This window comes from Drosophila arizonae, chromosome 5 (genome assembly GCF_054131065.1).
Source record: "Drosophila arizonae isolate 15081-1271.41 chromosome 5, UAZ_ARI_1.0, whole genome shotgun sequence".
Lineage (NCBI taxonomy): Eukaryota > Metazoa > Arthropoda > Insecta > Diptera > Drosophilidae > Drosophila > Drosophila arizonae.
The window spans coordinates 22,342,831-22,367,286 of NC_142925.1; the positions used below are offsets into that span (position 1 = coordinate 22,342,831).

Sequence of the window (24,456 nt, forward strand, 5' to 3'; positions counted from 1 at the left end):
TTCAACAAAACCATTATACCCTGATTTCCCATTGAAAATGGGTTCAGGGTATAAAAACAGACAAAGAGCACATTTAAATCCCAAGTGGTATTCATAATTTATAACAGACAGTATTACAAAAACGATTTTTTTTTTTTTTTTGCTGAAATCATTTTATCTAACTTTTTTTTTTTAAAGAAAATTCTCTTACATTAATTATTACTTACTATTTCTATTTGAGCTCTAGTGAATATATTACATACTGACTATTTAATTTGTTGCAAACGAGGCTGAGCGAATGCAAAGCCCGTGAGCAGCTGGAAATGAATCCCAGAGAGGCAAGAGTAAAACAGATGCGACTTAAGACAAAACTAGATGCGACAGGAGGAGCTAAAGGTCAGAGAAGCATACAGCACCAGTGCTTCAGTTTCAAAATCCGAATACAGCAGCGGTGACTCGTGCAGTGGAAATGCGGGCAGCAACCAGAACAGATTCCGTTATCCATGTCCATGTCCATTTCATAGTAGCTCTGCGTGTGGGTGTCTGCTTGCTTGTGCTCTCCTCCAAACGTCAGTGAACCAGGCTCTTGGCTGGACGACTCAAGTTCAAGGATTCTGTTGGAAGATGCTGACACCCATCATAACATATTCTACTGTTTCTCTATATATTTGGAAGGTCTTGAACGTGCAATCTTTTTGGACGTATTCGATTATTCTCGGTATGTTCAAGTAGTCATGCAGCCTATTTACATATATATGTATATATTTATATTCATATCTTGATTTTACGTCGTCTTGAATACGAGGAAGTTTGAGGTCTTTATGGATATTTAAATTGCTCATTAATGAGCTGCTGTTACTGTTCTCAGCGTCATTATGAATTGCTAGCTGCTTAAGTTCATAATGGGTCTCTCACGGACCGAATTTAATTTGCAAATATGAAATATAAGAGCATAGCAAATGCTTGAAACTAAATTAAATTTGACTTGATCAATTCTATCAACAGTTATAATTACAAATTGACCTACTTTTCATATGAGAGTGGACGTTTGATTTTAATTATTTGCCAATTGACGACAAAAATCAATAGAGGCCCATAAAAATACTCAAATGGACTCGAGAATATCGACGACCATAATTCAGAATCTAAAAGCAAAGTTGCAACAATCAAACTTTATAATTACTTGCCCCATTGATGTGTGAGTCTAAGAGTGTGTGTGTGTGTGTGTGTGTGTGTGGGTGTACCCTATTCAATGCAAGTCAGTTGCGTGTGGAGCACACTTCAAGGAAGTGTGCTCGGAGCTCGCAGCTCCCCTTTCTTGGCCAACAACAATGTGCATAAAACTTTTGCAGCACATGGGGTAAATATGGTAAATATTTAAAAGAAAAGTTTGACTTGAGCGAACAAAAAGAGGCAAAAAGAAGAAGAAAGGAAAAGAGACTAAAGAAACAAAACATGCACTTGAAGAGCAGCTGATGGCGGAACCGAGGACTTAGCGGGACTTTCACGAGTAATTGTGAAACAAATAATTTTCAATTTTTGGCTGCACTTCAGCCGAAAACTATATGCGATGTACGCTCACTGAAAGCATATGAAAGAAAAAAATATAAAAAAAATAAAATAAACGCCTTTAAGAATTATTTTTAATGAGCGCTCGTTTGGTTAAGAATAATTTATTCGCTGCCTGATGGAAATTTACTTTCGTTTTAATTAGGAGCTGCGCCAAAGTGGAAAGTGCGAAGCGCAGCGTGGTGCAAAAAGACGAGAAATTATATTAAAACACTTTCGTGCATTTAAGCAAATAAAGAGTGACGGTCACGTGGGCGTACTGCCGCGGCACGCCCACCTGGCACACACACCTGGTTGCACTTTGAGGTTATGTAGCAAAACGCATGCGGTTTTAAGCACGTGACGCGCGCAGCGGAGTTTTATTTTTTAATTAAGCTGTTTACATTAACTCGTAATGTCCTTGGTACGCTTTACCTTTATGCACTGTCGCGGTGCCAGCTTGTTTGTTTTTGGCTGCCGCAAGAAAATGCTCACCTCTCTCTGTGTGTGGGTGTGCGTGTGTGTGTGTGTGGGTTGCAACAAACTCAAGCCTAGACCCACACTTGTCCGTTCGCCATTGTGGGTCAAGTGAACAGCAGAGCCTTTGCTCTTGCACCTGTCGCCGGTACAATTAAAAATGTGCGCAAACAAGAATCGCACTCTCGGTTGACACTTTTCCAAGCTTTAACAAAGCACTGTGAAAGAATTCCCTCTGACCTCTGCACAAGAGCCGAAAAGGGGGCTAATGCTGCAAAAGTAGAACTTTAACAAGGCACCACATGTAACGAATGTTACCCTGTCCACTCACTGAATGGATATGCAAACAAAAATGTAATATGTTTTATACTAATCAAATCAAAATCAGCAAGTCTTTATAGATACAGTGTATCCATAAAGTCTTCGTACAGCCAGCAAATTTTTTTGGTAAACAATCAAATTTATATATTGAGGAAAAATTAAAAAGGTTTGAATTTTATTTAACTAAATAATCTTATTTTTTTATTTTTATTTAATTTTCTAAAACCAAGTTTTGGCTCTAAAAGAGCTAAATTCTTGAAAACTAACAAAAATGTTCTTTTTGTTGGGTTGTTATTAAGTTTTTGTTTAGTAATTGGTGGTTTTACTTCCAATAAATTGATTGATAATTAATAAATATAATAAATAATAAACTTGTAGTAGAACTCGAAGCTTTTCAGACAATTTGTGAAGCATATTGCCAATTTTGCAATATAAAATAAATAAAATATAAATAAAAGAAATATCATTGAATATTAATATCATTAAATATTTTCACTTGCTTATTGGAACTGGCTCACATCTAGATAATTTTGTGGTATATTTTCAGCCCATAGTTAATTATATATTTTTTTCTGTACTCACATGATCCGTTTCACAATTTTTATTACATATTTATGGATCGCAAACTAATTGAGCATATATAATGCCATTAACTATTATCACTTATTCATATAAAAATCGTTAAGATCGTTGTCCATTAATAAAAGAATTTCCAATTTATAATGGTTGGTAGTAATATAAATTGATATATGTATACATAAGAATAATCAATATGTATACAGTAAAGTTTCATATACAAACAATTTTATTCCAGTTCGTAAATTGCATTTCACCTTTTTGACCCGTAAACTAATTACCTATATGTTGTACAACATCAATTAATAAACACTTTAAAAACCGGAAGATTTTTTGTAACACATTTTTTTCCCCTTTGATTAATGCGCTGACTACGGCTAACGGGCAGATAGCTAAATTGGCCGCTGCTGCAGGTGAACCTTACCTTACCTGGCGCCCTTGTTAAAGAACAAAATATATTTAAATTAAAATTAATTAAATTGAGCAGCAAAGTCAATTAATTGCTACATTTTTGGTTAATTAAAGCCATTGAAATATTTATACGTGTGGCCTAGGCACGTAAATTCCCATGTGCAGTGCCACACAATGCAATTAATTAAAATGTTTTTTTCTTTCTTTTTTTATCAACACTTGTGTGTGTGTGTGTGCTTGTAGCTGCTTTGTGCAGGTGGTCCCAGGTGAGGCAGAATTCAAAATAAAAACAATCGCAACGTAAAAGAATATATTTAATTATCCCGTGATAAAATATCGATAGCAATTGTTGTTCCACTTCAATCGTTCCGCTTAGCAGCAGAGGCTGAACCGTCAGTTCAACCACTGATAAAAGTCGAGTACTTATAATGGGTAGGTGTATGGAATACAATAAAACCCCTCGTCATCGGCCCCTTCATTGGGCTGCCATTGACAACCTGTCGCTGATGGAGTAATGTCACGCCCCATTGACTTTAATAATGCAATTTTCTGGCTATTTCTACTGATTGACAACGATGAAGAAAACACGTCGCACGTTTCCTGTTGCCCGTTGCCCGTTGCACGTTGCACGTTGCAGATTGTTGCCGCTGTATTAGCCTCACTTTGGATAATAGCGGCACTTACTAGCTGCTCTGCTCGCTTGGCTAGTTGCCTGGGCTGTTAGAGTTGGGCGATATTAGCTGTGACTGCATCTCAAGAATATTTCATGAATTTGAAATATCTCGACAATGCGAAATGGCAAGAAATCAGCATTATTATATACATATGTGATGCGAGTTTGTGATTAGTCGAGGAGTTTTATATTTTAGATGAGAAAGAAAGATTTTATGTGATTATTAATGAATCGGCTTAACTCAATTTTACTTTATTTATATTTTTTTCGAGATTTCAAATTCTATGAATTTCCAACATTCCATGAAATCATCCAAGTTGACTCTGAAATGTATCCACATGCCATTTAGCATACTTTCTTTCAGTGTCAAAAATTCAAAATATTTATCATGAAACACATCATTATCTCATATATGTGGGTATACAATGGATATATACTGTTGTATAATGGCTATACGAGTGTCAAAGGATGAAGAGTGTAATACAGGAGAAGGCATTCCATGAAATTACTAAGTAACTGAATCTAGATTCATCTTTCACGGCATCCGGTCATCAATGCTATGATTAAAAATTATTTTACTGTTATGACACAATAAAAAATGAATTTTTAAATATTCCTTTACATTTCACTCTCTGAACTGAATTGAAAGAACACAAATATCTGAGCGCAGGTATGCCAGCCATTGGCCATCTCCAGTAAACTGCTAATTTTGTGCCAATTGTGCGTTCCATTGAGTTTAATGTGGCACTGCAACGCTCGTCGTCGTCGAAGCGGGGCATTGGCTACTGGAAGCCGTGTAATTGACGCCATGTACGAGCATCACTTTGGCATGTGTGCGATGTGCATTGTGCAGCATAAAAACTTGATTAGAGCTCGCCCGAGCAGGAGGAGCAGCTGGAGCTGTGTCTGTGGCAACGGCAGCAGAAGTGGTTGACGGGGCTCTGGACAATTACTAAGCCCGATGCCAACATGGACAAAGGCGCATGGTCGAGCAAATGCTACGCTTTGTGGGCAAATTAGCTGGACGAGAAAACAAAGCTCTGCATGGCAATGCGAATGCGAATGCGAATGCGACTGCGAATGCAAATGCAAATGCCAGCAACGATAAACGTGCTGGCGGAGCTGAGGCTTCAGCCCGACCAGACGCCGTCACAGACATCAGAGGAATGGACGCCGCATCTGTGGCCTTCAACAGAAGCGACGCGTCAGCAGCAGCAACAGCAGCAGCAGCAGCAGCAGCGGCAGCAATCGCCACATTAGCAGCTCTTCTGGTCATTACCTCTTTTTTCTTTTAATTCTTTCCTTTTGTTGTTCTTCTCCACGCATTTGGACAACAAAGACCGCCCGCTGGTTTTCGGACGCGCGTGCGTGCCTTGTGCTGCCTTTTAGCGCGTTTTCGCAAACAATGAAAACGCTTTTCCATGCCGGCTGTGTTTTTTGTTCTGCTCTCTGTTGTTGATCCTGCTGACGGCTCGGCTGCATAGCTAACAGGGGCTACCGATGACCCGTCACGTCACGTCACGTCATCTCATCTGAAATTCAAGCTAAAACCAGAGCGTTTCAGTCCCTGCCAATTGCAGAAATGTCACACGAGTGAATGGCCACGGAGACCACCATCGACATATGGCCAACTGTGATTGCCTGTAAGGGCTTAAGAGTAAATTAACATTATGTTAAACTGTCTCTGTAATCCTCTAGAATTGAGAAGGTCAACTTGCACTAAATCCTAGCTCCGTCCGCTAAAGAGGTTTAAGCCGAATTCAGAATTTTCGTCTGGCTAATGTTTGGGGGCCCATGAAATTCAATTCCTTACCCGAGCGAGCCATTGTACGACGTGTGAGCTATAAAATGCAAGTTGAGAGTCGGCTTATCTTTTCAGAACTTTTCAGAGTTTTTGGATGGGAGGAGCGGGCGGGCACTCGGCACTTCAAACTTTGCGCATCGATGCAAATCGATCATCAAAATTTACGAGTCAGTGCTCGAAAGTGCGTCGTAAAATTGCGCCCAGCAAACTAATTAAGTACATAAAATGCGAATTAATGGCTTTCAAAGTGCCGTAAAAAATGCAGAGCGCAACAATTAGCCAAAAGTCCTGTGGATCTGCTTGGAGGATGTGCAAATGCAATGGAATGCGAATATGTTGTTGTCAGCCATAAAAGCAAAACGAGACTTCAACTCGGGCCTGGCCAACGTGCGGCCTTTTCGCAATGGCAAAAAAAGAGCAGAAAACGAAAAAGAAGAAGAGCAACCAATGCAAAGTCGTTAAAAGCAACCAAAGTTGTTGCCGGAAAGACCGCAATCGGAGCACAGTTTGCCATCTGGATGCTCTACAGCTAAAGTGCTGAAATGATGGACTAAAATGAAATGCCTGGCATAGGCCAAAGTCAAGCAGAGATCCGCTGTATTCTCGACTTTTTATTTTGGTTAGGGCATTATTGATGCCAGGGCGGGGGGACATAGCGAAGCATTCGAAAACTTTTTAATTTAATGCATCGTCGTAAAAATTGGATACTTTGTTAGCGAGTCGGCTGTAAAAATAGTTTTGCTTTGGCTCTCTGATTCCCTTCTTGGTTAGCTTTCCCTCACTCTCTCTCTCTCTCTCTCTCTCTCTCTCTCTCACTCTCTGTGTATCTGTCTCCGTCTATGTTGGCTCATCTGTCTTTTCCGTGCAGCGCCCGTCCACGTCACGAGCTGTCAGCCCAAGTTGACCTAATAAGCAAGTTGGCAAAAGTTTCCATTTCGATTTCAGTTGCAGCCTCAACTTTGAACTGGCTGCCAGTGGGCCGGGCGGCCGGCTAGAGCGGAGGATTAGGCCGGGCTAACGCGCACCGCGTGACCGTTTCAAATTAAAATAAATTAAATGCGGCGCGCGCGGTCGCAAATGTCAAAACTGTTTGCGGCTCAATTAGCCGCACTGTCAAAATTTACGTACGGAGCTGCCGGTTCGACAAGGCCTGCGCGAGGCATGCTGCGCACTGCTCGGATGATGAACTGTAAATTGGATGTGGCTGTCTCGTTGATAGTGCCTGTGGAGCCCAGCTATGCAGGCTCGGTAACTGGGGCGGGGGCGGGGTGTGGAGCCGGCAGCAGCATCAAGTCAAAACTTCTGTGTATGATGGAAGCTGTCCCAAACACGCTCTGGCAGCCAAATCTCTTGCTCTGCCGCCGCCTTAGGCAAGCTTAAAAGTTGTGCCACGAAACTTTTACTGCCAATAAGCAGTAAAACAAAGGATTTGTCAGATTTTGAAACAATAATTTTAAGCAGCCGTGTAAATAAAGCCAACTGAAAGCAAAGTTAAATAAAATGAAATTAAAATAAATAACATTTACAGCCCACACTTTTGCCCCAAGTGCGTCTAATACCCTGCAAGGCTTCGTGTGAATGCAACCAGATGAACATCTGCAGCTACAACATGAGTAGTAACACACGCTTGAAGACATTTCGTCTTAATATATAAATGCCCTCCTAAGATATGGTAATCCAATCAGATCTGAAACTTGAAGCAACGCTTGCATGTTAAATAAGGATTGCAGATTTAAATAAGTAGTAAACATATAAATTTTATATATATAGTAATTAAAAAAAAAAAAAAAACAAAAATAATAATATATGTGCATATAAACTAGTGGAGCTTAAATATCAAACATCTTTTTGGTTAATATAAAACTGATAAATTTTCATTGCTTATATTTGTCTCACATGAATAGGTATGATTTTATCTTCCTAATTAGAAATAATTCATAATAATTTATTTATTTGCAAAGCATGCGATTTTATGAGATATTTTTAAAGAAAAATGTATAAAATTATGTAGTTTTTTTCTTTAATAAAAAGCAATACCTTATGGGAAGTCCTGACAACGATGATCTCAAGTAAACGAAGTTTTAAGATTCGCATAAACTGTATTCCTCTAATGCATTTTTAGAAGATCTGTGCTAAATAAAATGACAAATACGCTAAATTTATAAGCTGGACCACTTTTGAAGAGGCTACATCTAGCCTGAAATAGGCTAAACTGGTAACACTGCTGAGAGCTGTTAAATTTACTATACATTGCAATCATTGATAGTATCGTTGCGAACCCATTATCGGTGTTGTTACCGATCTACTAGAAGGTGTTTATGGCACTTGGCGATGGCTTGTTGTTGGCCCTGATTGAAAGACAGGTTGACAAAGCTACTTAAGAGGGAAAGATTTGGTGTATCCAAACGAAGTACTTATCATATGCAGAAGCGCTCACTAATTGCAAATGCTAGACTCTAGGTCATAGACACGATTACCTCTAATTAAGCCAGGTGCTGCGCAGCAGAGACAGCTTCAATGACCACACAACGCCCACCGGGAGCTGAATCATGTGCTGCCGTCAGAGACGTTTGGCGCCATCGTGAAGAAACATGACATTTTAATTGGACAGCCGGTGGTAACAACACCTGTGTAGAGTATAAAAGAGCGAGAGAGGCAGAGGGAGATGGGAGATAGGGAGAGTAGCATTCAAATTACCTGAAAAGCAGAGCAAACGATTTGGTTTCTAATTAAACGACAATTGCAAATGTTTGGTGGCATTTAGTGAGAGGACCGTAAGAGAAAGTGAGAGGGACAGAGACAAGGACAAGGGCAGGGGCAGAAAGAGGGAGACAACATATTGCTGCTCTGTATGCGGACGTCAATTGTCACTGATCTAAATTTATGCAAATTGGCAGCTGCAACCTGTGTCCACCAATGTCCACAATGACTGCGTATGAGAGCGTGTCGTCTGCTCTCTGGGGGCTGCGTGTGTTGCACGTTGGCCACATTTCATTTTGCACGCGCCTCCAGTTCGCAGTTCGTTTGCCCTCTTAATGGCCATGCAACAGTGCCAAGCCATTCATTTGGCTGGAACAGGAGCTGCAGCAACAGCAGGAGTCGTACTAGCAGTAGCAGTAGCAGGAGTCGCAGCAGTTGTTGCTAGTTGGCACTTTGGCTGATTATTAAATCACAAGGAGAACTGGAAGCTGGAAGCTGGAAGCTGGCAGCTGGCAGCAAGCAGTGGCAATCTGATATGCAAAATCCCGACTAGTTTAGCTCAGAGCTGCATTAAAGTCGCAAGTTACAAGCAAGGGATCCAGCTCCATCTCTTTAGCGAATGTATGTGCGTGTGTGTGTGTGTGCGTTAATTACAGCTCTGGCCAGGCGGGAACTGGCAAACGGCAACTTGTTAAAAATTTCCGCTGCCAGTTTATTAGAGGGCAGCAGCTTCAATGTTGCTCCTCCTCCTCCGCCTCCTGCTTTATTCTCATTCTTATTTTCAGCCTTTCCTTCTAGCGACTTGGCAATTAATTGGAGCTTAGCCCAACCTGTTTTAATAAGAGCGACTCTGAGCCAAGGCCAAGATGACGCCAAGTGAAGTGCGAGATTTGGGCTAAGACGGCAAATTAGCTGCTGCTTCCACTGAAAATTGCACAGATGCACACCAGAGCATGAATGTAGTGCTTGCTTAAATTCAATAAACAAGTAAATTTATAAGCGAAATGAATTTTCTTATTAGCCTGCGTTATTCTAATTGGGAAACGACTCTCTTCACCATGATTTTAACTTCTACTTTTATTGAGAATTTCTCTATTTTTGCAATTTTGCAAAATTGGCTGTTTACTTCTATTAGCATAACGTCTTCCAATTGGGAAATTGCTGTTTCCTATTTCAACATGACTTTAAAATTAAAATTTATTTGCTCAGATTGCAAATTGGGCTGCTGTGAAAATTTCACAAAATTGGTTTTTAGTATTTACATTACGATTTTTCAATTTTCTAATTGGGAAAAGTCGCTATAACCAATTGCGGCATATACTTAATAGTAATATTTATTTTTTAATAATTTATAGTTTGACTCTTTTACAATTTTTCATACTTTTCTTAAAAGCTGATTTAATTTTAATGGGAAACTTATTCACTATAATTTAAACATCAATATTTATTTTCTGAATTTTTCCGAATTGCAATTTTTTGTCATTTTCTATATTTTACTTAACTCATTTTCAGATTTCTCTTGTTATATTATAATTGAGCAATGTCTAAGCTATTTACTATGATTTAAACATCAATATGTATTATTCTAAACTCGTTTCAGATTTAGTATTTGGCTCTTTTAAAATTTCTCGAAATTAGCTGTTCGCTCTTCCACATTAGACATGGCCTTAGAGGCGATATCGGGCGTGAACAAGCTGCCCTTCATGAACAAGTTCGATGAGGTGCAAAAGAACTGGGATCTGCAGCAGATTCAAATAGCCACCAGCAACTTTACCAATCCCTATTCATTAATGGCCCCGCCCTTTGAAAATGTATTGAAGTGAACCCTTATTATGAGCTACAGTAAATTATTAATTAACCATTGACCGTCCCTCATCTCGCCCTCAGCCAGCTGTTAATCTGCCAAAAATTCTGGAGCACTGCAAGGTGCGCATGGAGTTCGATCATGGCACGACGACGTTGGGCTTCAAGTATCAGGGGGGCGTGGTGCTGTGCGCCGACTCGCGGGCCACTTCCGGCGAGTACATTGGCTCGCAGACCATGAAGAAGATCGTGGAGCTGAATAATTATATGCTTGGCACCCTGGCCGGCGGCGCTGCGGACTGCGTGTACTGGGACCGCGTGCTGGCCCGCGAGTGCCGGCTGCACGAGCTGCGCTACAAGCGCCGCATCTCGGTGGACGCGGCGGCGCGCATGATGTGCAACATCTGTGCGGAGTACAAGGGCATGGGCCTGGTCATGGGCATGATCCTGGCCGGCTGCGACGACGAGGGCAGCAAGCTCATCTACGTGGACTCGGAGGGCATGCGATCGCACGGCAGTGTCTTTTCCGTGGGCAGCGGCTCGCCGTACGCCCTGGGCGTGCTAGACACCGGCTATCGTTGGGATCTGAGCAATGAGGAGGCCTACGACCTGGCACGTCGCGCCATCTATCACGCCACCAGGAAGGACGCCTACTCGGGCGGCATTGTGCGGCTCTATCACATCACCGACATGGGCTGGCGCAACGTCTCCAATACGGACTGCCACGAGCTGCACGACGTCTTTGAGAACCAGCCGATGAACTATGAGAACAATCCCAATATGCCCTGCACGAGCCGCGAGTGGATTCTGCAGAAGCTTCGCCAGGATGTGCGGGCCCAAATGGCGGCCGTCACCACGGAGAAGGCAGTCAATGTGTAAGGCTTTGCGTTAAATTATTTGTTTTCCAATCGAAAGAAAATTGAGAGAGAAAAACCAAATAATTATTTACTTGGGCTTGAGGCTGCAGCTCAGCTTCAGCCTGGCTGCAGCTCAGCTTCAGCCTGGATGCAGCTTGGCTCCAGCTCGGCTATTTAGCCAAAATAGATAACCCTTTGCCGGACCTCAAACCGACGGCAGCCCGGCGCTCACATAGTAAGTAAATACGTGCGCCTTCAGCTTAAGTAATTTTCTAATGAAACCGCCGAGGAAAAATGACTCTAACGTCAGGGGTCGTTTGTCGTAGTGGCTCGGCTGGGCTCGGCTCGGCTCACGCCTCTCGAGCGGATGCTCTAGCGGTGTTCATTAGATTAAAAGCAATTTACAGTAAAACTTTTGCCCGCAAAATGCAAACATTCCTCTCATCACGCCCAACTCTACCTCTCTCTCTCGCACACACACACACACGCACGTGCAGCAGCTGCTGTCTCACATGTTCCCCAAATGCCGTGCAAATGTCGCCACTGCCATTTGGCGCCTTAGTCACCAGGCAGGAGGCAGCAGGCACGCCCCTGGCCCCACAGTCATTTGGCGTCCTTTCTGCCTTTTTATTTCTGGAAATTCAACAAATTTGCGGATTTGGTTTGTAATTTATTAAATTTATCGCATGCTCTGCGTAAGTGAGTGTCGTTCTGCTCTTCTCTCCTCTGCTCTCTGCTCTCCTCTCTGCTTCCATCTTTTGTGGTTGCGCCTTTCCGGCCAAGCCTCGCTGCTTTCATCTCTGCGTGCTGCAACATTTGTTGATGACAACCCAAAAAGACACCAGAATGCAGAAAATAACGGGAAGTGTACGTTCCCAATGCGTAGACTCGATGTAGAGCGCCATGTGGAAAAGCCATGTAACCCCAACAACCTCCCGATCGCTCCCCTCTCCTCATCAACCCCCTACACACACAGCTTAGAAGTTATTATTTTGATTTATAGAAAAAGTTCGTTAGCGAGCGAAAGTTGGTCGTAGATATATTGTCAGTGGGATATGTTCGTCCTGCTGTTGTGTGTGTAAGCCCCTACTCCGCCTCCTCCTGCTGCTGCTGCTGCTGCTGCTGCTCTTGCAGTCATTTCGGCCAAAAGTTGAGATGGTTTTATGCATTGATATTGCTCACCCAATGGCCGTTGTAATTAAAGGACACACACTTGCCGAATTTCCTTTCGCGTTGCTTTAACAGAGAACACACGAAAATTGAAACAAATGAATTTAAGACAAATATAAACACAAAACTGAATAAACGAAATGAGAACTAACTAAAACCTAAAATCCAACTCTGTATTTGTGGCGCCTGTGCGTGCGCCGCTCCCTGGGCTGGCTCCACCAGTTGCTCCTGTGGCTGATCAGCTGGTAGCATGTCGAGACGCGTATGGAGGAGGCCAGAGCCTTGAGTCGCAGATTATTGTCATTGGTCAGCAAAATCATGTGGTCGAGCTGCTCCTTCAGCTGCAGGCAACAGTTGAGTATGCTGTCGTCTCCACTGTCTACATCGATGAGCTGATCGGCGTCCTCGAGCGCCGACTGTGCCTCGATGGGCTCGAGATCGTCGAACTTGTCATTCAGGTAATTTATGGCACGTCTGGCCGCATAGCTCGTCATCTGCTTGTACTTGAGCGAGTCCAGTTCCTTGATGACCATGTAGGGTATATAGAGTATGCTGCCCGCAGTGTCGCGCAGCGTTAGCTTGGAGACGTCATCCAGCAGCCGTAGACTATCCATGAGCACATTGGTGTCCAGCACGAAGTACATATGATCCAGTTGATATTGTGGCACTGGATGTTTATTTTGCTTCTTTGATTCCTCCTTTTTGAAAGCTTCCACTTCAACCTTCTCTCGACTGCGTCCCTTCGTGAAGTCTAGTTTTACTGAAATAATCTCGCACTTTTTTATTTCACTCGCCACGGGAAAATCAAACTTAAAGTTTTTCAGCTTTTCGTTCACAGCTTTGGAGTTCTCCTTCTCGCTGTGCTTTTCCTGATCCTCTACGCACTGTCGACTGGGGCGACATGGCGAGAACTTTAGTATGGATTTGTTGCCGTCCCTTTTTCCGTCCAGTTTCCGTCCGGTGACAGTATTGTAGTCGGTGTGCAAGCGCTTGTAGTGCTCATCGATCGTCGGCTTCTTTGGTTTGCTGCTCAGCTGCTGCGCCTTGAGCTGTAAGATGAGTTGATTCAGCTGCTCCTCATAGGCTACAGAAGTTTTCTTAAAGTGTTTGCTCGACATTTTTGTACTGTTGACTGTTGAACCGAAAGCATATTGAGTTGAAAACATGAAATGAAATTTAAGGATGAGCTGCTGCCTTGATGGAACACATTCGCCACTGGCCCGGACACTATCACGTTGCGCATGTGAATAATTGGCTGGAGCTCTGTTCAACATTCCATCTCAATTCCCCGCTGCCAATTTACAACATGTGTCAGTTCTCATTCATTGTCAATTACACATGACACCACTTATGCCAAACAGTAGCAAAAATTGCATCCGCCCGCCGCCTCCTGCCAGCTACGTCCACTCGTCTACTCCAATTTCAGCATGCGACAAATTTGCATAAAATTATAATGCACAAGGACAACGATGTTGACGGCATATTAATTGCGGCTATCATTTTCCACAAAATTAGCTGCTTCCACAGAAAAATATTCCCCATGCTCCATGGCCTCTCCACATCCAATCTACTCCAATCACCCCACTAGCATTTCGCTGTTCGCATTTGCTCCCACTGCTCCTCGGCTAATATGCGCTTAAAAAGCATGCGACGATAACAAAAATTATAATTTAAATTAATTTTCAAAAGCAACAGCAACAACACCTGCACCACAGCAATGGTTGTTGTTGTTGCTGTTGCTGTTGCCATTCCACTTTTGTCAACGAGCTCAAATTCAATGAAATTTCACACTTTGTCGTTAAAAGCCGCGCCGCTTGCCTGTAAATGGGGGAGACAGGAAAAGTAGTTAGGCGACGCGGAGGGGGCGCGCATGGAGGCGGCGCCAGCGGGACAGGCGGTGCGGGTTAACTGGCAGGCATAAGGATACAAATATGCAAATGCATTTCACCAAGCGCACAGAGACCCGATGCATGCCACGGAGCCTGCGCGGCGAACTGGCAAAGGGGCAGGACAGTGTCGCGAGTGTTTGACAAGCAAGCGTGACTGTTGAGCTGGGCTGGGAGTTGCCGGCTTTGGATGATGTGCAGCTGGAAGGCGGCATCTTCATTTAGACCAGTGCCAACGTAGAGTAGAGAGATGCGACGGAATGGCTATGATACCCAGCAATGGGAGAGATCTAAAAATATGAATATACAATATGTGAGTAAAATAATAAATAAAACTCAAATAAATTAAATTTTTTAAATTTTTATTTATTTTTGTAATATTATTGTTTTTCGATTTTATTTATCATTATTTTTTGCTTATATTTTTCTTACTATAATTTTTTTTTTATTATTGCTATTTGTTTCTGAATTCGTATTATTTGTTAAAAAGTTTTGTTTTATAATATCAAAATTTTCTAATTTATATAAATTAAAAAAAAAAAAAAAAAAAAAACATTTAAAAAAGAAGATATAAATTTATTTTATTTTTCTCATTTTATTTTTTCTTATTTTGTGTTTATTTTTCAATTTAAATAGTTTGTTAAACAGTTATTTTTATTAAATATAAAATAAATATGAATTTTTATGAATATGAATGAAAAAGTTATTTCTATTTATATTTTATTTAAATTATTTTATTCATATTTTATTATTATATATTTATTTTTTTAATAAATACATTTTTTATTGATATTTATTCTTAGTTTTATTATTATTTTTTTGTTAAGCCAGTTCATTTTTATTTATTTTAAACAAAAGTAAATCTGCATTTACAGAGTATCTTACAGCCGTTCAACGCGCTGTGGCTTATTGTTGCTGACACTGTTGCCGCTGTCAAGGAATACACGTTCAGCTCCGCTCGTATGAGTTGCTGCAACAGCTGGCGAGGGAAACGAGCGGTCGGCGGCGGGAAATGACTATGGCAACTGTGGACGCTGCCTCGTTTGGCGTTTTCATTTACGGAGCCGCCAGAGTCGAGACGAAGACGATGACAACAAATGCAAATGCAAATGCAGCGCCAGGGCCAGCCGGGCCAAGACACGCGCCTTTCTGACAGCCACAGCCACAGCAACAGCAACAGCAGCAACAACGTTCACATTAGCAACAGCAACAGCAACAGCAACAGCAGCAACATTACAAGCAACAGCAATGGCAGCAGCAGCAGCAACAGCAACAGCAACATCTTCTGCAGTTACAACAGCTACGGTGTCAAATGCACTTCCAATTTATCAGCTCCTGGCCTCAGACACACTCCACACATGCCGTTGCCTCGGCTGTTGCTGTTGCTGTTGCTGTTGCTGTTGCAACATGGGGCAACTTCAAAGCGTTGCTGTCGCTGCGCATTTTCCATTTATTGCCACACTTTGAAGGCGGCAACTGCATATTAGTCGCATATCTGTTGAAATTCACGGCAATTAGTTGCCATGTTATTGTTGCTGCACACTTAATGGAAGTTTGTTATCAGCTGGTCTAATTATACTCTGACTGCCAACGTTTGCAGCATAGCCACAAAAATTGCCCCTAAGTGGCCTGAGTAGCTATTACTTATGCCATGATAGACTACACGCAACGATATGAGTCTATCTATATCCAAGGATGTATATATATGAGTCTTATGATAATGAAAATAACTAATAAATTAATAAATAAATATATATGAATGTTATGTGAATTAAAACTGTCTGTCTCTCACTTGCTCTGCTCTTCCATTTTAATAAGCCGAAATGGGGCTATGGCGCTTGCTTTTGCAACTTATCATTCAGGATTTGGTCGTTTGTCACATCCGGAATAACTCTTTAGTTGCGCTTCTCTTCTTTTTTGGGTACTGTCAAATTGTGTCACAACTATTTCATTATCCGTTCGAGACAAAGCGGCGCCAGCCATCCCCAGCCCAGCCTCGCATATGGCCAAAAGGGCTCGTTGCAGCACATTTTTGTGCAAATCCTTGTGATTGCAATGAATAATATTTTTAATGCAAATAACCAGAGGAGCGTCAAGCTGAAGGAGAGGCAGCCGATGTTGGCCGGGACGACAAGTTGACAGGCCCGTTGACAGCGAACGAGGCAACGAGGAGGAGCAGAAGCAGCAGGAGAAGCAGCAGGAGAAGCAGCAGGAGGAGGAGGAGGAGGAGGATGCCAGTCCAGGCAATGGCAAGCAAATGCTCGCCCACATTTCATTCGTTTTCTTTTCCATTTCAATTGTCGTCAAGATTGTAGCAATTGTCCCTGCGCCCCCCTCGACGACCCACAGAGCCTTTCGCTGGCGCAATGAATCGTCCATAGTCCGGTAATGAAATTTTGCTCATTGTTTCAGTACGTTCGAGGCAATTTTTGAAGCGAATGCCAAAGTTCTGTAGCGCAGTTTCAACAGAAAATCGCTACGAAATATACAGCTGAATGAATAGAAGATTTACAGCAGAGCATTTACAAGGGGAGATTTGTAAGAGCAGATTTACAAGGGATTTCCATGCAGAACAATATACAATGTATATTCGCTTACAAATATTTAATTGCAACTTTGTTGATTTCGATTGTCGAAACGAATGGCTTTAAAAATTCATGCACATATATTTACTTATGTTTGGCTGGCTGGGCTCTCATTGCGCTCATCTCTTATGCTCATCGGCTTGTGAACATTGTCATCGTTGTCGTCATTGTCATCTGAAATTCATTACGAACTCTCCCTCTCTCTCCCTGCTTGTGGATGATGGGCGTGTCCATGGGCAGCTAGTTACTCGGGCTGCACTTTATTATTATTCATAGCAAGTAATTTGTTATCTGTGCTGCTCTCATTGTTTTTAGCCTTATGATAGCATTAATAGTAATTTGTTTGTTGCAAAATGAAATTGCACTTTTGCATGTGTCGTCGTTTATTCTAGAAATTTGGGTCAGATCCCTTTATAATAAGCAAATGTGTTTAGTAGACATACGCAGAGAGAAGGATATATCTATGTATGTATATTCGTATGTATATATATGTATGTACTTAGTATCTTGCCCATTTTGGTTTATTTATTTTATTTTCCACAACATTGACGACGTAACCTAATTTGTCGATGCCCTCACCTCCCGCACCCGTTCCAACTCCTGCTATCGTTCCAGCTCCTGCTCCTGCTCCTGCTCCTGCTCCTGCTCTGTCCCAAAGTACATTTCTGTCTGTTACTAATTTATGCAAAAATCGACCCCAACAAGCCAACTGGCCATATTTTAGCTATTCAACACACATACACACACACATGCACACGCACACATACTATGCAAATTTTTCGTATTAGAACACAGGTTTATATGTCGAACACGACCAAATTCACATCAGCAGGCAGCCCAAACATAACTAACATAACTGACATATTGTATGCTAATGCTATAATGAATGTAAGAGTATGTATTTGCAATATGCACATACATACACACACGCATGCATATCTATGTGCCTATGAGTGCAGTATGGCAATGCAGCGCCAGGGCCACCACACAAAGAGTTTAATTTAATGTTAGTAATTTAGAGAAATTGCACAATATAAAATCTACACAAAGGACTTGCATTGATTCTCGTGAATAATAAGCCTTGTGCTAAATTAAATATTCAATAAATGATTTTATCTTTTGAAAAATATTTTCAATGCATTCACTAAAGCATTGCACCATTTAAGGTGTGAATTTAATAAAACTGAATGCAAATTAAATTTCAGCTCGGATTTAATATGAGGCTTGCCTTAAAGACAAATTTAATTATGTGCCTAAAATGATTCGAGTTGAATGAAAAGCCAAATATAATGTAATTATATTTGATGTATATAAACTGCAAATATTGAAATGGAAGACAGTGAAAATGTTTACTCAGCAATACTTGCACCTAGTGCTGGGAAAAAGATCGATCTAGCAAACGATATATCGATGTTTCATATCCATCGAAAATATCGATGTAGAAAACTTCGATACTTGATATATCGCCATCACTATACCATTAATTCCCCATCACTTGAATTAAAAGCGTGGGATAAGACTGTCAGGTAATTTGCAAATTATTTTAACAATATAATTCAAATACTAACGTAACCCACTTTTCATTTAGGATTTTGGTGTTGGTAGTGTTGTAGAGAAATGGATAAGTTTTTAAAGAGCAAGGACAATGGCGAAGGTAAATATTATTTTACTGCTTATGTCAGCCACACACGTGGTCTGCAGCTTTTGCGTTTTAAAATAATGTAACAAACACGCATTTGTTTGTAGATTGCGACGCGGATAAGGAAAATGGAGAGGAGGAGATACCACGTAAGCTGGACACATAGTAAATGAGAAAAGGAGTTGTCTCAAGCCGCAGCAAGTAGATATGCTGCTCTTTATAAACAAAAATGATTGGACGAAGTAAATGATCTTATTAAATAATATAATCTTTGTTACATAGTTTAGTTTAGTTTATATGAAACGTTTTTTAATTTTAATAAGAAATTCATCTTTTGTTTTTTATATGAAAACTTTTTTTTTAATTTTGGGAGTTATGTTTATGAAAATATCGATACATCGATCTGAGACCCATACATAATATCGAAATATCGATCTACGTAAAGATCGATCTTTTCCCAGCACTACTTGCACCCTCGTATTTTATATGTGTATGTATGTATGTATGTATGTGAGCAAGAGAGGAAATTGAAGGCGCTCCGTTGAGTGTCAATGTCTTTGGTTAGTGGTCTGTGTTCCCAACTATCCACAATATCCAATCATTAGGCTATGAAATCGATGGAATCGTGTCTCTATGCCCATTGTGCTGGCCCTTCCAAGTGAAGCATATTTATGTGGCAACTTTTATGCTCACAAATTGAACGGGAAATGAATGTTGCGCATTTCAATAAAATTTATGCAACACAAAACCAGGATATATATACACTGGGACAAACACACACAGACATACAGACAGGCACACAGGAGGGCAGACATGCAAAGCATGTGGGAAATATAATAAAGAACTATTTTTAATATAAACTCAACTTAGACACACACAAACACATAAACACACACACACACTTAGCATGAATGCTCATTTGCTGGGCTCTGCTATATGAGCACGCGTCGTTGGGCCCAAGAGACGAGGCATCAAGTGTGTGTGTGTGTGTGTATGCCACTGTGTGTGTGTGTATATATGCATGTGTGCTTCCGTGGGTGAGTTGTGTGCAGGTAAACTGCAACAAATTTCATACTATTGAGTGGTTTTTGAGTGCATTTGAAATAAATGTTATCAATGAAGTTGCATACTTTATGGCGCAACGTCGACCGAACGGGCAGACTTGCTCCCTGGGGGGGTCAGCGGCGAGCAGTGCCACATAAAATGAAACGTTTTTAAGTTAAGTGCAGTCGTAGCTGAGCTGGTAAAACCAAGCACTGCACAACCAGCGCTGAGTGTTTCAATTTGTTTGATGGAAAACCAATTGTGGCCCCCGGCTTAAATTTGTCCCACTGTCTAAATAAGAGAAGAAATAAAAAAACTAGACGAGAAATCACGAAATCATTCAAACTCCTGGACACCCTCAGCTCCGGCTGGGCCATTAAAGTCCAGCTGCGTTTGTCAATTTCCGATTAAAGTTCACTTTTAATTAAAACAAAAACTTGCTACAAAACCCCAATTCAAGGGCCGTCGCGGATGCTGACGCTGATGCTGTTGTTGTAATAGTTTTTCTGAGAAGCGAAATAAATCACAAAGGGCGCAAATGCTGCGGAAAAAAGTCGCTGTTTGAGTTGGAGTGGGCAGCAGGCCGGGCCGAAGCCCAAGCACTCGCAATTTGCATGAAATACTTTTGTGTTGGCCGTTTTTGATGCGTTGATTGAAATGCTTTCGCATTTCTGATATGCCCCTACTCTGGCTGCGGCCTCTGCGCAGCGCTGCGTGGCCCTTGTCTTGTTTATAAATAAATGTTTCAATTTAACACAAAAAAATGAACACTAAAATTGGCGCCCTATTGTTGCAAATTCCATTAAATGAAACTGAAAAATGGCAGGCGAGCAAAAACGTCGCATTCCCAATCAAATTCAAATGGGCCCCGGATCCCCGCAGAAAAATCAATCGATAAGTGAACAGCCCCAAACCCAAAGCATCCCGTCAATCTGGTCACTGGGTTTTTAACTTATCCTATTTGATTTCATGAAATGAAAATATTTCGATAGAAATAATTGATGACGATTTTGTAGTCATTGAAATATCGGGTTAGTTGTAGAAAAATGAAAGGATTTGAAAAAGTGGAACGATTGGAAGGTATTTGAAGAGGCTGACACAGTTTTGAAAAGAGGGTTAATATATAGCTTAAAGAGAATAACGAAAGTATTTCTTGAGTTCATGAGAATCGAATAGGAAGGCTTAATAAAAATGTTGCAGGTGGGAAATAATAATAAACAGAGGCACATAGCGCAATTAGGCTTAGGTAGATGGAGAGAGAGAGAGAGTGAGAGAGAAAGAGTGAGAGAGAGAGAGAGAAAAAGAGAGAGAGGGAGAAAGAGAGAGAAGGGGGAAGAGAGGGAGAGAGAGGAGGAGAGAATGTATAAAAGAGGAATAGATTGATTTGAGAGAGGGAGAGATTCACACAGAACTTCTGTGACAGAAGAAGAGCGAGCGAAAGCTAGAGAAAGTGAGCAAGATAGAAAGGATAAGAGAAAGAGAGAAAGGGAGTAAGATTGACAAAAAGGCAGAGCGATAGAGAAAAAGCCAGATAGAGAAAGAAAATTAATGAAGAGAGAGAGAGAGATACACAGATAGAGATAAATGGGTGGGTGAGAAAGGGAGAGAAGCAGAGAAAGAGAGGGAGAGAGAGAAAGAGAGGCGTAAGAGCATAAGAGGGAGAGAGGGAGGTAAGGAAAGAATGATAAAGCTAGCGAGACAGAGAAAGGAAGCCAGGAGATATACAGAAAATATATCTCATAATTAAACATCTGTCTATCGTAACTAAGTCATTCAATTATGTGTAGATTTCTTTGGCATTAAATAAAAGCTTTAGTAAACTAGTTGATCTACTTGCTCAAGCGGGAGCCAGCTCAATTAGGCCGAGAGTGAGCGACAGACAATCAGACGGAGCTTCCATTGAGCACGCAAGGTGTCTAGTTGCCAGTGTCCGCTTTTTGCAGGAGGCACCCTCAGTTGCCACTTAATTGATGGCAATTATGCGCTTATCATTTTTTGCCCAGCTGGCGCTGCCGCCCATTCGACTGCTGGTATCACTCGCTGTGGCAATAATTAAAATGTTTTGTTGAGGCAAAAAGCGGACAACTGCAACGCATGAATAAACACCGCCAAAGCGGGGCCAATTAAGAGGAGAGTCTGTGCAACTCCACCTGTGGCTGGGGCACAAAAAAGCTTTAAATCAATTCCACTGTCAGCGCACTGACAAGCAGCGTGAAGCGAACCCACCGAACCACCGAGCCACTGTCCGTTGTCCGTTGTCCGTTGTCCGTTGTCCGTTGTCCACCAGCCACTGAAGTGCTCAAAAGTTACCGCCAACAGCAGCAGCCAAAGCAGCCAAAGCAGCGACAGCAGCTGGCTGAGGCACGTAGGGGCCAACAGATGGATGGCCTAACCAAACGAGTAGCATGCATCGCTGCCTGTTGGCTTCGACATGGCAATGAAGTTTGGCCAAGAGAGCAAAAACGTGGCAGCCATGAGATGGGCCGGAGAGGGGAGAGGGCAGAGCAAAGGGATAAGCCCGTTGCTGGTGCATGGCGTAGCAATGCCAGCAATTTAACACAGCGAAAACGCCAAGAAATTTCAGCAATTCGCTTCGACATTGAGAAATGCGTCGAGGTTACGCTCAATCAATCTCAGCCGTAGGACAACTGTCCGTGGGCGAGACGATGACCACCGCAGCAGAGCAAACAGTTTTGTCCGCCCCAAATTGCGGTTGGCTCCAAACATTGCATATGATCGGCAAGGATGTCGCCTGGCTGATGACTTCATTTAGCTCCAACTGGACCCACTGGGCGAGAGAATAATCACTTGATTTAATTTGAATTGATTACTGGACGCAGTGAGAAGCCCATGCGAGTTAGATGACATAATTGGCACTGGAATATCAGATAGTAGAGCTGTTAAAGCTATCTACGACACCATCGATAGCTATGGTTAAAATTAAGCTTTGCGTTAGATCGATGGATTGAGGGTTGAGGAAGATAATATTAGATAACTTTTTCAGGTAGATCAATAATTAATTGTCTCGTTTTCAATATAATATGTGCTCACATCAGATAGTACTTTATACCATATCATATATATATCTGTGAACTAAGTCATTGCTTATTGCAAAACAGTTTGCTTATGCAACTCAACAAATCTTCAGATTTGTAGCAAGCTCAAGGACTTATATCTACACGTTGATTGATATACTTAAAACCAGTTTAATTGTCTTGCTAATTGTGCTGACAAATATTAAATGCGAGCTTTGTTGAACCAGAGCAAATGCTTAGCAAGGTAAATTAAATTATTAATTGTTATTAATAAATACCAATCGCTTATGCTAGGGTCTGAAAACAATTGTTTTGAGCGAAGCAAAACATTTATTTTAATTAGTTTCCAGGCATCAAGGTCCTTAAGTTTTTAGTAACTCTATTAGTAAGAACTCAAATTTCAGTTTTAATTCTAATATTTATTTAAAAATATGTTTATTTATATTTCATATTTATTTTGTATTTTATATTTAATTACAGTTTAACTTCTAATATGTATTTATTTAAAATTAATTAATGTCTCTTTTTCAATAAATACATTAATATTATATTTAATATGTTTATGGATTTAAATTGATCTTCACTTTTTATTTACCTCTATTAATTACGAATTTTCAGTTCAGTTTTACTTCTGATATTTATTTAGGATTTTCTTTTTTAAATATATATTTAAAAAACGAAATTTTATTTTTTTAAAATATTAAATTAATGTTAATTATGTTGAATAAAATATAAAATAAAAGGTAGTAAATCAAACTAAATCAAAGTAAACTATTTTTTATTTGCTCATCCGATGTTTGCTAACAGCTCACCATGCTTCGTGCCTTGATAATATCCTAGCTTAAACTCATAATAATAATAATAATCATCATCATGGGAATTATTACATTTTAGCCACACTCAAAGCGTCTTCAGTGTGCTCATAAGGAGTGAGAGAGAATCTGATCAAAGCAATTTAGTTAATGAAATGCTGCTCTAAGTTCTGCAGCTTTGGCTGATTACGTGCCAATTTCTTTATAGTTCTTTAATCGCCAGACCGAGGACTGCAGCAAACGCTGCTCTTTTAGTCTAATTCGCTCTCGCTGTCGCTCTCCATCTCCCTGTGCCACGCTCATCTTCATTTCCTCGTTATTTCCGCTCGGCTAATTCGCAAAGAAAGTAATTAAGCGAACTTCTTTTGCTGCAATTCCGATTTGATTTTGATGCGCTTTTGACTGGATGGCGGTTAGCCGGACTCGGCCCTAATACATCATTCACACTTTTTCGCACATCATGCGCGTTTCGGCTGTCGGCAGCCACATCTAATTAGTATGCCACTTCTGCTTTGCTCATGATTCGAAATTACCTTGAATCGGATGTCCGCTATTATTCTCTCTATGAATCATTGTTTCATTTGGCCCGCTCCGACTCGGGCAGGGTATGGCAGACAGGCTTCGCTGTCTAATTAAAACTAGTTTAACAACGTTTTCAATTGGTTCAAGAACCTGTTGCCCAGTGCGCCACCCCGCCACCCCTCTCGCCCACTCTATGCAATCATTTCGCTTTTTGTTTTCTCATGCAGCGTAACAAGGTTTCCATTTCTGCTTCAACTGATGCTGCTGCTGCTGCTACTCCTGCTACTGCTGCTCAGCTTCTGCTTTTTGCTGATTGTGTAATTTTAATGTAATTCGCTTTTATTGTTTTTTATTCCGCTCCGTCGCTGTCCTCCGCGTCTTCGTCCTTGCTGTCGTCTGTGTGTCTGACATTAATTGGGACTGAAAGGGGCGAAATATAATAATTTATTTTCGCCAACTTTTTATGCATGCTTTATTGATTCAATTTGGCCACTATAAGTGGGCATTATATATGTATATACATATATACCGTTTGGGTGGTGCGGAATCTCCGCTGGAACAGAGCGCTTATAAATGCTAGCCCCATAAATCAAACAAATCGGTTTTCGAGCTGC

The 24,456-nt window shown here is 41.1% G+C and overlaps 2 protein-coding genes and 1 long non-coding RNA gene across 3 annotated transcripts; 2 read left to right on the top strand and 1 right to left on the bottom strand.

Moving 5' to 3' along the window:
- Positions 1 to 9,987: 9,987 nt before the first annotated feature.
- On the top strand, positions 9,988 to 11,233 carry Prosbeta5R1 (Proteasome beta5 subunit-related 1). The gene is made up of 2 exons (XM_018009338.2): positions 9,988 to 10,300; positions 10,377 to 11,233. Exons 1-2 carry the CDS (start codon positions 10,151 to 10,153, stop codon positions 11,169 to 11,171), a joined length of 945 nt encoding a protein of 314 aa, XP_017864827.1. The 5' UTR covers positions 9,988 to 10,150; the 3' UTR covers positions 11,172 to 11,233.
- Positions 11,234 to 12,120: 887 nt separating this feature from the next.
- LOC108615129 (uncharacterized) lies at positions 12,121 to 13,499 on the bottom strand. The gene has a single exon (XM_089470583.1). It carries the CDS (start codon positions 13,483 to 13,485, stop codon positions 12,478 to 12,480), a length of 1,008 nt encoding a protein of 335 aa, XP_089326709.1. The 5' UTR covers positions 13,486 to 13,499; the 3' UTR covers positions 12,121 to 12,477.
- Positions 13,500 to 18,167: 4,668 nt separating this feature from the next.
- Positions 18,168 to 18,781, top strand: LOC108615131 (uncharacterized). The gene is made up of 3 exons (XR_001915924.2): positions 18,168 to 18,316; positions 18,379 to 18,444; positions 18,537 to 18,781. It is a non-coding gene; the product is annotated as an uncharacterized LOC108615131 (long non-coding RNA).
- Positions 18,782 to 24,456: the final 5,675 nt, after the last annotated feature.

What these genes read in the sequence shown, in the direction of transcription:
- LOC108615129 (XM_089470583.1), bottom strand. Translation starts at nt 13,485, where the DNA reads ATGTTTTCAACTCAATATGCTTTCGGTTCAACAGTCAACAGTACAAAA.
- Prosbeta5R1 (XM_018009338.2), top strand. Translation starts at nt 10,151, where the DNA reads ATGGCCTTAGAGGCGATATCGGGCGTGAACAAGCTGCCCTTCATGAAC. An exon ending in TGGCCCCGCCCTTTGAAAAT is followed by an intron (nt 10,301 to 10,376) that starts GTATTGAAGTGA and finishes TCTCGCCCTCAG; the next exon opens with CCAGCTGTTAATCTGCCAAA.